This window comes from Belonocnema kinseyi, chromosome 10, assembly GCF_010883055.1.
Source record: "Belonocnema kinseyi isolate 2016_QV_RU_SX_M_011 chromosome 10, B_treatae_v1, whole genome shotgun sequence".
NCBI lineage: Eukaryota > Metazoa > Arthropoda > Insecta > Hymenoptera > Cynipidae > Belonocnema > Belonocnema kinseyi.
The window spans coordinates 8,734,827-8,747,830 of record NC_046666.1 but is presented as its reverse complement, the minus strand read 5'-3'; the positions used below and the strand labels follow the sequence as shown (position 1 = coordinate 8,747,830).

Here is a 13,004-nt window from a genome sequence, read left to right as displayed (position 1 = left end):
GGGGTGTACTGATGGGAACTCTTGCAACTTTTGAAATTTTGTTCTAAATTACTAAATTTAAAAAAAAATTTGCAATTTTATGTTTTTAATCTGTTTTGAAATTTTGTTCAAGTAGAACTCTAGAACTCTTTTGAAACTAAAGAATTGGAAGTATCTCTGAAGAGCGCCATGAGCTTCAGAACTAAGCTGAACCTACTCAGAACTGTAAAAATTGTTTTTTTTCTTCAAAATATGGGATATGGGAGAAGGTGAACCCCCCATTTTGAAAAATTAATTTTTCGCCCCCCTTAACGGCAGAACTACAAATTGTGTATAGTCATCCAAATACATAAAAAAAATTTTTAATTTTGAAAGTGGAGGTGTAAGTTCAAACATGATCATACTTGCACATTGTCCATTAGGAAAATATTGGTTTTCTAATATTTATCCAATCTCACAATTTTTTATTACTTTTTGTATTCTTTTTTCAGGTGAATAAAAATGATTACTTACATTGCGAAATTGGAGTGCAAATCTGATCAACTGATTCGTATCCAGGAAGGCAAGTGCATACTGGCAGACCACTTATCATTTTACATTGTTCGTTATCCAAACAACGAGTTTCATCACAGGTAGGTGATTCTGAATTGATAAAAAAGAAAGAAATTTAGGTAGTCACAGCAGATGATTTCATAATCGAAATTTTATCGATTATAGAATTATTACTTCCAACAAAAATACATTTCTTCTCTTTTTTTTTAATGAAAAATAGTTGATTTTTTAAAATCTGCACGAAATAAAACTGTCTGTGAAAGCAATTTTTGGAAAATAAAAAATGAATTTCGTATTTCTTAGTCTTATCTCTTCTCGAGTCTTTTCTCGTCCATCTCGTGTCTCGTCTCATCTCGAATCTTGTGATGCCTTCAAATCTTGTCTCGAGTCTACTCTTGTCTTGAGTCTTGTCTCGTCATGAGTCTTTTTTCGTCTTGAATCTCGATTCGAGTCTCGTCTCTCCTCTAGTCTCGTCTTGAGTCTTGTACTGCCTTGCATTTTGTTTTTTCTTGAATATCGTCTTGAGCATTGTCTCGTCTTAACAAACCCGACCGAAATTACAAGGGTTTCTGTCTGTTCAAGGTAGGCGACAATCCCTCTCTCATATTATATCCTCTCCAGTCTTAACTCGTATCACTCTCGCCTCGTCTTGAGTCTTATCTCATCTCAAGCCTTTTCTGATGTCATCTTGTGTCTCTGATCATTTGATGTCTCATCGTGTCTTGTCTTGAGTCTGGTTTCGTCTTTTCTCGAGTCTCGTCTTGAATACTGCCTCGTCTTGACGTACCCGATAGAAACTATGAGTGCTTCTGTCCGATCAAAGTGGGCGATATTCCCTCCCCTCATTTAGCCCTCATATCGTCTCGAGCCTGGTCTCGTCTTAAGTCTCGAATCGATTCTTGTCTCGCATTCAGTCTCGTCTTGTCTTGAGTTCCGTTTCGCCTTGATTCTTGTCTTGTCTTGATGAACTTGACCAAAACTAGAAGGGTTTCTGCCCGAGGCTACAAATACCTAACAGCGAAAGAATTTTTATTTTAATAATAAATTGTTGAGCTTACTGTCGCAAACTCGTCCGTCTCCTTGATATCCAGGCTTACAATGGCAGGTGTGACTACCCTCATTATTGACACAAAGAGCGTCAGGAGAACAAACGTGATTGCCAGCAGTGCATTCGTTAATATCGACACAGATTGCCGTATTTTCATCTTTGTAAATGTACTGATAACTGAAAAAAATTATTCATTAAGAATTATTCTAAAATATTAAAAATAATAATAAAATATTTAAAGATTTTAATTTGTAATTCTGAATATAATTTTTTTCAACAAAAAAAGGTAATTATTTTTCTGTTAATTTAAAAAAATTTCCAGCCGATATAGGAGCGTTCACATATTACGTAACAAAAGAAAGTAGTGGAGGGGATTTGTGTTTCTTTACGGTTTGTTATGTTGGGAGGAGGGAGGGGGGTATTTTGACCCGTGTAACATTTTTAATTTTTGAATTTTCTGCATTATTAACTTTGCATATAAAAATCTCTAAATCAATCATTTCAGTTTACAATAAAATTTATTTCTAAATGTTCTTAAGCATTATTGATAACAGAGGAAATTTAAATTGTAAATAATTGTTTAATAATAGAAAATTATTCTGTTCTTAACATTTATCTACCACAATATAATTTTGAAACTTTCTTACATTTTAAAAGACAAAAGAAAAATTAAATAATGGACAAAACCGTATTTTGATGAATTCGAACAAAAAAATTAAGGATTTTTAATAATTATGAAAGATTAGACGAGATTTGATTTTTTTAAATTTTCATGAAAAATTTTAAATGGTTGATGTTCTATTTTGTAAGAATAAGTTTCAATTTTTCAGATTTAAAAATGTGTCGAAAAAGAATTAAAAGAATTAAAATTAAAAATAAAAATTATAAAATAAATTAAAATTAAATAAATAAATAAATTTTATAGGCATTAAAATTTTGTTAGGTAAACTAAATTTTGCAGGGTGTCAAGAGAATAAACAAAATGTTTTTATAAGACTTATGGGTAGTTTTTACATTACTGTTTTGTAATGAATTGTAAGAGAAAATAGAAAAAAAACTACAATATTTTTAGAATTATTTCCACAGATTTTTGAAAAGAGTATACAAAATTTTAAACATTCCAAAAGATTTCCCAAATTGTCAAAGAAGAATCTGAAAGATTTTAAGGCAATTTTTTTAATTTTCAGATTAAAAAAATGCAGGAAAAACTTGAGGAATTTAAAAAAATTAAACAAATCAAATGATTTCCTAAAATTTCTAAAAAGAGTGTATAACATTTTGAAGCAAAATGTTTCAATTTGGTGAGAATAACAAAAAAAAAGTACATTTGAGAAATATTTAGCAGAATTGAAGATATTCTAAAAGAATTAAAATTTTTTGAAGATTTTTTGAAATGTAGATTTTTGAAGACTTCAATAATTAACTTTAGAAGCTTTAAAATAATTTCGAAATATTTCAAGAGAGGAAGCAAATTTTCCTAAAATTTCTGGAAAAATTTCGAAGATAAGAAGGCAATTTTTTTACATGTTGGATGATTTGTAACAGTAGAGGATCCAGAAAGAATTTTGGGGGGGGGGCTAAGTGCTTTGCAAACATATTTAAAGAATTTTAATTAAGAACCCCCTCCCCCCCCTAGATCTGCCCCTCTTTGTACAAATTTTAAGAAAAATACAAGTCAGTTAAAAGTATTTGAAAGAATTTAAGGAGTTCTAAATAGTTTAGAAATATTTAAAACCTTGGAAACATTTACAACAAAATTATTTATTTCTTTCAAACTTCTGAAAGTTCTAAAAATCTTCAAAAAATACTCGAATTTCTCCTGATATTGAGTAAAATCCTATAAAATAAAAAAAAAATTCTTTAAAATCTTTTAGATTCTTTTTTGATACATGTGAAATATTCAAAAATCTTTTTTTAATTTTTTCAAGAATCTTATAAAAAATTATATTTATTTAAATTTAAGAACAAAGTGATAATACGTATTTTCTTATTCTTAATTATCAGAATTTAATTTCAACTCGAATTTAAGTTTTGAAACACTTTTGAAAATAAATAGTTATTAGAAATTTTTATGTTATATTATCACTAATATCATGTTTTAATAATCTTCATGGTTTTGCAAAAAGTGTTAGATTGGTGAATTTCAATTAGTACTTATACTAAGTAACTAGAATATTTGTATGATTAAAAAAAAATTTCAGAAGCATTCTGTGTTGCATAGAAATATATTTTTATTTATTTATAGGCAATACGTCATTTTAAAAACCTTTTTTTGAATTAGGAAACGTCTATTATATTTTTATACCTTCGAGAAAAAAATTTGGACTACCCTACTAACCACAAACTGGAACAGGATAAACTGCGGATTACGATAAAAAATGCAGTCTTTATTTGACGGCTCAGAAAGCAGAACCGACCGAGCGCTCGAGCAGTAGTCAGGAGTGGGGATGACACGCAGGAAACGCGACCAAAGCGAGAACGTTCTTTCGTCGCGTTTTCTGCGCGTCATCCCCACTTCTACCTACTGCTCGAACGCTCAGTCGGTTCTGCTTTCTGAGCGTCCATTGAAGAATACATTTTTTATCGCAATCCGCAGCCTATCCTGTTCCAGTTTGTGGTCAGTAGGGAAGTCATCTAAGCCAAATAAGCTCGAAAATCTTAAAAATTTTTTAAATAAAAATAATAAACAAAATTATAATAAACCTACCCAGGATTGCAGACACACTTAAATTCGTCACCATCAACGACACAAGAACTGTGTTCACCACATGTCGATTTTCCCTGAATGCAAGGATCCTCTTCCTCCAGTGGGGCGATTTTCGAGTTCATCGCATATCTAATAATACCTTCCCTACCTTCATAAGTAATTACACCCCTCGAGAATTTAAGCCTCGTCGTGTCCTGTTCCGGGGTTGGAGCATAGGGACATTCCGAAAAACTAAATATTTGATCCTGAGAATATTTGTATTCTGAAGAGGATCCAATTAATTTGTACGATTTTTCGGAATTGGATCGAATCGTTCCTTGTTGTACCCTCGTTAAAAGTTCATCAAAATCAGTAAATTCAATTCGATCGCCGTCCGCGAGACGAGGAATTGATCCCTTAACATCCACGTCCACTTTTAATTGACCAAAAACATCTTGGCCCATGTAGATACTTCGAATTGTTATTTCCTCTCCGGTTGAGGCGAATCTAAGCTCTGCTGTGTGATTAAAAACTCCACCTGAAAAAAATTATTATTATTTTTAATTTTATTATTTTTATTTTTAGACATTTCTTTTTTAAATTTGATTAAAACAAAAAAGTCCGAATTCGAGAGGTATCTTAGATCCATAGTGTAGATATCCATTTTCACGTAACGTGATGAGTAACTCATCTGATCGGTTAATTACCATTCCGATGATAATATATATTTCCTATATTTTATATCTGTAAATCTTTAGAGAAAACATGTCTGTGAAAAAATATTCTTGTTTCGATTTCTCCAGTAGCTTCGTGGGAAGAGCACCCGATCGTCAATCGGAAGAGCTGGTTGCGATTCCTAGCGAAAAGAAAGGCTGGGATCTTTTTCACAAGTAAAATTAAATTTTTTAATTTTAGAAAAACGAAAATTCTAAATTTGAAAGGCATCTTAGATCAATTATGTAGATGTCTGTTTCCAAGTAATGTGATAATTATCTCAAATGATCGGTCATTTACCATTCCGATGATAATACAGACTTCCTATATCTTATATCTATGACTCTTTAGAGGAAACCTTGCCATATGGCATGTCTGTAAAAAAATATTATTTCAATCTTTCCAGCAACTTAGTGGATTGAGCACCAGATGGGCAATCAGAAGACCTGGGTTCGATACTCTGCGGAGCGAAGGGATTTTTTTAAAAGACAAAATTTAATTTTAAGGGCATGTGATACTTTGTCATGTGGTCAATCGGGTACAGTTCCGACGGCTTTTTTTCCACAAAAATGAAAATTTTCAAAAACTGAATTCGGAGATGCTATAAAATATTATAACGAACGTCCCCGGACTCTTTTTTCATGAATAATAACAAAAAAATGTTATTGTGCTAATTACCAAATTTTATGCATGTGTATTATTTTGTGGTTAGGGTGCTTTTTAGCTCTCTGTCATTCCGATAATGTAGGTCTCTATCGTACCGATTCTGTCGGTAATCACTCTAGAATAATTATGGTGCAATAAACTATCTTACGAGCCTAGCTGGTAATGTAGATAGATAAATTTTGAAATTTTCGGCGTAGAGGGCGTACGAAGCATGAAACTTTGAAACTAATGTTCAATTTTTCGCCATTGGGAAATTATTTATGAAATAAACTTTTTTGATTGCCTGCAAACAAGGTTAATTTCGGGAGATTAGTTATTATGTTTATTTGCAAGTCCAAAGTTTTCGGCCAAAAATATAGTGTAGTTTGCAAGTAACGCACAGGATAATTGTAACATACATAACCTCCAAATATACACACGTTGTTAGCAATATCAAAAAATTTTTTGAAAAAAAAACACAAATAAAGTGTGCGGGGACGTCCGTTAGCATGTTCGCTATCATTTCCCAAATTTTTAAGACAAAATATTGATTATTCTAGAAAAAAAGCCGTCGGAACCTAAAACTGGTAAAATCAATACTAATTCCTAAGCGCTATGCAAATTAATAAGATTTTACTAAATGAAAACTTTTTTGAATTAAACAAAAAAAAAAGTGTGTGGGGACGTCCGTTAGCATGGTCGCTATCATGTCCCAAATTTTTAAGACAAAATATTGATTATTAAAGAAAAAAAGCCGTCGGAACCTAAAACTGGTAAAATCGATAATTTTCTAAGTATCACATGCCCTTAAAATTTCAGAAAAAAGGCAAACTTCTGAATTTGAGGGGCATCTGAGATCGATAATGTAGATATCTGTTTCCACGTAATGTAATAAGTATCTCATCTGATCGGTCGTTTATCATCCCGATGATAATATATATTTCCTATAATTTTATAAAGCAATTTTAAAATCGCAAGTAGTAAACTGATTCAAATTTGGAAGGCGTTGAAAAAAAAAATTAAGTATATTTACTTATATTTGGACTAAAAATTAAATTGTATCGATATGTTTTAAGAAATTTCAAGGAATTTCCCAATATTTTAAAGGGATTTTTAAGGGTTTCAAAATATTTAAGAAATATTGAAAGAACTGAGTGAATTTCAAAATATTTCAAGAAATTTCAAGGGTTTTTTAAGGAACAGGAAAAATCAGGGATTTTGGTCAGTTTGAGTGAATTTTTTTCTTAAACCACTTTTTAGTGATCTTTCATAGATGAAGTCAACATATTTACTTTTTCATATCTAAATATTACTTTAGTCACTTTCGATAAAATAAATGAACCTATCGGTTAACCTCTAATAAATTAGGCTCTATTTCTACTTTTTTTTTGAGCTCATTTGAAATATTTTAGGGCATTTTTAAAGATTCTAAGACTTCTTTGACAGATTTGAACGATTTAAAAGGATTTTAAAGTTTTTAGAGTATCTTAAATATTTAAGGAGGTTTTAAACAATTCGAGGAAATTTTCAAAAGTCTTTAATAATCTAAAGGGATTTCAAAAGATTTCAAATTAAATGAAATCTTTTAGGGAATTTTAAAACATTACGGGGTATTTTTAATAGACGGAAATTATTTATAGGTATTCCCAAAGGATTATAAATGTCTTAGAGTATTTTTAAAACATACAAGGCATTTTCAAAAGCTCTTAAAGTTGCAAGGGATTTCAGAAGGTTTCAAGAAATTTCAAAAAATTCCAAAACGTTTAAAATATTTTATTTGAATGAATTTGATGGATTTTAAACAATTTGTATGACGTGTAAAGAATTTCCTAACATTTTTGAATGAAATATAAAGTGATTCCAAAGGATTTTAAAGATAGTAGGGTATTTTCAATAATGCCAAGGAATCTTTATGAGTTTAAAATAATGTAAAAAGATTTATTTTAAGATATTTAAAATATTTCAAGACATTTTCAATTAATTTGAACAGTTTTCAAGTATTTTAAAGAATTTTACAGAATTTTGGGAAATTTTGAAAATTCCAAAAATTTTTAAGAGTTAAAGAAAATGTCAAGGGATTTCAAAAGATTTTAAAGGATTCAAAATTATTCAGGTATTTAAACAAAATTCCTAGGAATTTTAAACTGATTTCAGTCATTTACTGGGATTTTAAGGGATTTTAAGTATTTCAGGGCAGGTTTAAAGATTCCAACAAAATTGTCAAGGGATAGAAAAATTCTACAGGATTTAAATGATTTTAGGGGTTTAAAAATCTTTGAAAGTAATTTAATAAAATTTCCAGGATTTCTGGAAATATCATCACATTTCATAGAATTTCAGGTGAAAAGCTTAAACAAAATTAAAAAGTGTCTCGCATTTTTTATCTTGATTTCAACTTGTCACACGACCTCGGAGAGTTGTAAAATAAATCTGATAATTATACGATACTGCCTTGAAGGTCTTATATTTCATTCAAGCCAATAAAATTTTTTAAATCTCTATGGGTTTCCGAGATATGCCTAATAATGTCCAAGCGTTTTTGCGTCAAGGTTCAGTCGGCGTAACCAGCCACGCCGCTGAGAAAAAAAATTGAAATAAAAGCTGATGAGATAAACAAATATGAAGATAAAAATTGCAACGTTTTCTATTTCACGTTCCCGGTGCTCGTCAGTAACAGGAAAATTGTTGAAATCGTCTAACTTCTACGATTTTTTTTTACAAATTTACGTTTTTAAAGTTATATCACAAGAAATTTGAAAAAAAAACAATATAATGATGAAGAAATTTCTTCTTGCGATTATTATTGTTAATATTATAAAACAAATGCATTGTTCAGAAATTTGTCAAAAGAAAATTCGTTTTTGTCGATGTCTATTTTTGTTTAATTAAGACGTTTATGATAATAATTTTAGCAAAATTGATAATTTGTTCAATAATTATATGAATTAAAACAAATGCATTATTCGGGCATTTGTCGGCAGAAAAATTTGTTTTTTTCGTTGCCAGTCCTTTCAGTTGGGAACTTCATGAAAATTTTAGCAACATTAAGAATTAGTTGATAAATTTCATGATTTTTAAAAATAAATTTAAGAAAGAAATGCATTAATCAGTCATTTTTCTACAGAAAAATTAGTCTTTTTTCGATGTCAACTTTTTCAATTAGAAATTTCATAATAATTGCACGAGAATTCATAATTTTTTGATAAACTTAATAATTTTTAAAAAAGAAATGTAATAAACAAATGCATTAGTGGGGCATCTGTCGATCGAAAAGTTATTTTTTTCGATGTTAGACTTTTAAATTGGGATCTTCATAATAAATTCAGCAATGTTCATGATTAGTAGATAATTTTTATGATTTCTTAAGAAGAAAATGTAATAAGCAAAGCATTTATCAGGCATTTGTCGAAAGAAAAATTCGTTTCTTTCAATGTAAACTTTTTTTATTAGGAACTTCATGATAATTGCAGCAAAATTCATCACTTTTTATCAACTTTTTGATTTTTTAAAACAAATTTAATATAAAAATGCATTATTGGGACACCTGTCGACAGAAAAATTCTTTTTTTTCGATGTCAGACCTTTTAATTCGGATCTTCATAATAAATTCAGAAAATTTCATGATTAGTTGATAAATTTTATGAATTTTTTGAAACAAATGCATTATTCGGGCATTTGTGGACGGAAAACTTCGATTTTTATATCAGTCTCTTTCATTGGGATCTTCATGATAATTTCAAGAAAATTCATAATTATTTAAGAAATGTATATATATTTAAAAACAAATGAATTATTCGGACATATGTCAATGGAAATTTTTTTTTTTTCGATGCCAGTCTTTTTAATTGGGAACTTAATGATAATTTTATTACATCCCTACTCAGTTGATAAATTCTATAGAGTTCTAAACAAATTTAATAAACTTATGCATTCTTTGGGTATTTGTCGACGAAAAAGTCTTTTTTTTCAATCTTAGTAATTACATTCATTTTTTTAATAAGGATGAATTTCGTCGACAAATACCCAACTAATGCATGCGTTTATTAAATTTGTTTAAAAAATCATAGAATTTATCATTTAAGTATGATTGTTAATGAAATTATGATTATTTTCCAGATACAAAAACATTACATTCAAAAAACAATTTTTCCGTCGAAAGATACCTGAATGATGCATTTGTTTGTTAAATTTGTTACAAAAATGATAAAACTGATACAAAATAAGATTAATGCGTTAGTTTAAAAAAATCATAATATTTAATGTAATTGTGAATGTTGCTAACAAATTGGCATGAAGTTCTCAACTAAAAGGACTGGCATTGAAAAAAACGATTTTTTTCCCGACAAATGCCCGAATAATTCAATTTTTTATTAAGTTTGTTTTTAAAAATCAGAAGATAAATAAAAAAAGTATAAATTTCTCTACAATTATCATAAAGTTTCTAATTTAAAAAATCAAAAACAGAAACACGAATTTTTCTGCCGAAAAGTGGCTCATTAATGCATTTTTTAATTAAATTTATTTATAATATTGACAGTTATAATCTCAACAAGAAATTTCTTAATAATTATATTGTTTTTATCTAAATTTCTTGTAATATAACTTAAAAAAATTAAAAATATGAAAAATCGTAGAAAACATTCTTTCAACTGATAATTTGTTAAAAAAATTTTTTTTGCTCATATAGGAAAAATTTTAACTAATGTTACTCTGTAAAAGCTAGGTGATTTCAAACATTTTTTTGGTATTGATGAGCACCGGGAACGTCAAATAGAAAACATGGCCACTTTTTTCGTGATATTTGTTTTCTTAGAAAAATATTGAAAGCCTGATTTGAAAATCAGGCTCGACAACTCTCTTAGAAATCTTACCAGCTTTTTTCAATTTTTTTTTGAATTAGTCAATATTTGTGCGTTGTAGGTTGTTTTGAATAAAAAAAGTCTTTTTTTTTCACTGTGCAGCGCAACGTGGCTGGTTACGCCGACTGAAACTTGAGGCCAAAACGCTTGGACATTATTAGTCATATCTCGGGAACCGATAAGGTTTTTCTAAGTTTCATTGGCTTAAATGAAAGATAAGAATTTAAATCCTGCATGCTGTGAATTTCAGCATTTTTCTACGACTTTTCTAGGCCGCGTCATGAGTTGAAGTCGAGGTACAGAATTTGAGAAATTCTTGAATTTTCTTTTTTTAATTTCTTATCTGATATATTCTTTGAATAAGATTAAAAAAAATTCTAGTAGGAGTCATTCGACGCAGAGTTTCATACATTTTTGAACAGTTAAAAGGAAAACTTTTTCGCTTCTTTTTCGAACGAGTAATCATGTTTCAAAGTCAGCAGTGATTTTTAGTACCGCTCCCGCTAGCCATGTAGATAATTTTCGAGGGAAGTTTAAGCAGAAAGATATTTGCTTAAAAGAAAAAAGAAAAATCGGTTGAAAATTGATTTTACCTGTAAGTTGAAATCCGTTTTTGGTTTCTCCAATTGGTTTGGCGAAGAGCCACCCGATAACGCTGCCGAGATTGATAAGTAGTTGAAAGCTGGGACCGACAACTTCCGGTACTCTCGATATGGCGGTGTAAGTTCTTCCATCTTTAGTTTGCACGTAGCATTGAAGATCCTTTTCTTCGAAACTTTCTCCGTTTATAGATCCGGACATCCTGCCAATCACTCTCAAAGGTACATCTAAAAATTTAATGCAAATTTTAGTCAAACTAAATCTAAACTTTATCATAATTTTTAATTTTTCGAACTTTTTTTTGGAATTAATGATGCTAACTTAAAATCGTTATCAATTTGAATGCTTTCAAAAATTCATTATTTTATACTTGAGTGCTCGAATAGCTTTCAAATCCCTTTGAAAATCTTGAAACGCCTGAAATTCTTTAAAAAGTTTCAAATATTCTGAAATCTCTTCAAATTCCTCGAAACGCTTGAAAATTTCTCTAAGCTTCGGAAATCCTTAGAAATTTCTTAGTAGATTACACTGCAATTTTCTAACATTATTTAAAGATAATATTATTATAATTAATATTAAATTGTTCGAACCATTATTTCCGTTAAGTTTAGTTGTTTACTGCATCGGTCTAATTGAAAAGTTGAATATAAGTTGAAAAGTTAGGAAAAAACGGCGAATTTCTTACTTTATTCTAAGAGAAAATAGCTAAAAACGAGAATAAATTATTTAAATAATTTGTTTAAACCTCAGAAACAATTTATATTTAAAGAACCAAAACAAAATCATAATTAGCGCCAAAAGCATGCAAAACCTAATTTTGTGTTTATGGGTTTTTTTAGTTCCCTATAAAACTAACTCATGGGGGTGATATTTAGAAAGTAATTATTTATTTGCATTCTATAGCTAACGTTGAAGAGAAATGTTGAGTTTGAAGACGATTTACGCTTCAAAATGAGTCCTCAGCAAATTTCAGAGTCGCTGAATACGAATCTGAAGTGAAAATTCCAAAATTCCAAATGGCGAATAAAATAATTATTTTTAAGTTTTTTCCGTCATATTGGATCTGTCAATTAGAATTTTGGAATATAGACTCCATTCGTAACCTGCGACAAAAGAAACCTAGAACCCATTTTGAAGCCATGGTACAAATTTTTCAATTTTTGTCCGCCATATTGGATCCGACATTTTGAATTTTTGAACTTTGGCATCAGATTTGTAATCAGCGTCCCAAAAAACTCCTTGGATGTTATTTCATCTTATTTACTATTGTCGATTGGTTACAATTAAATTTAGTATGCAAAAAGGATGTATTTTTTACTTTGCTCATATTTAAACTCCATTTCGTTATAAAATAAAATGTTTTCAAGGTTTCATAATGTGACATATTTGTGACGTGGAATAAAAAAACCAGTCTTAGTAACGGCAAATTGATTTTCCGATTTTGATTGATTTACTATTTTTGATTAGTTACAATAAAATTTATTCTGTAAAAAGGATGTATTTTTTAATTTGTTTATTTATAAAATCCATTCTGTTAAAAATGTTTTCAAGGTTTGATAATGTTATATTAAAGTTCCAAAATACTTTTAAGTTGCTTCTTGTTTTTTTGTAATATGTTAAAAACTATGTAAAAAAAAATTTTTTAAACAAAGTTGTGACGTGGAACGAAAAAACTAGCCTTAGGACCAAAAAAATCGATTTCCCCTTTTTCATTGATTGTGAATAACGAAGATTTCTTCTATCGAATAAAAAAATCCAGAAAATTGAATTTTCTGGAATTAAAAAATGTGAGGTGATCTCCTTTGTTGAGTTGTCTTTTTTTACATCAAACTCTCGCTTTTATGTCACCCCGTTCTCAGCCTTCCTAGTACTGCTGGTTCACGCAGTTTCTCAGGGGAGTAGAGCGAGAGCGGTTGCGACC

At 29.5% G+C, this 13,004-nt stretch overlaps 1 protein-coding gene across 3 annotated transcripts in view; it reads right to left on the bottom strand.

The window, feature by feature from the left end:
* Window positions 1–13,004, bottom strand: part of LOC117181671 (nidogen-like) — a 107,537-nt gene that overhangs the window by 41,298 nt on the left and 53,235 nt on the right. For all 3 annotated transcript variants that reach the window (XM_033374578.1, XM_033374579.1, XM_033374580.1), the window contains exons 6-9: window positions 11,077–11,310; window positions 4,287–4,803; window positions 1,590–1,756; window positions 493–621 (exon numbers count right to left, since the gene is read on the bottom strand). In XM_033374578.1, the coding sequence (XP_033230469.1) occupies window positions 493–621; window positions 1,590–1,756; window positions 4,287–4,803; window positions 11,077–11,310 (1,047 nt within the window). The remainder of the gene's footprint in view (window positions 1–492; window positions 622–1,589; window positions 1,757–4,286; window positions 4,804–11,076; window positions 11,311–13,004) is intronic.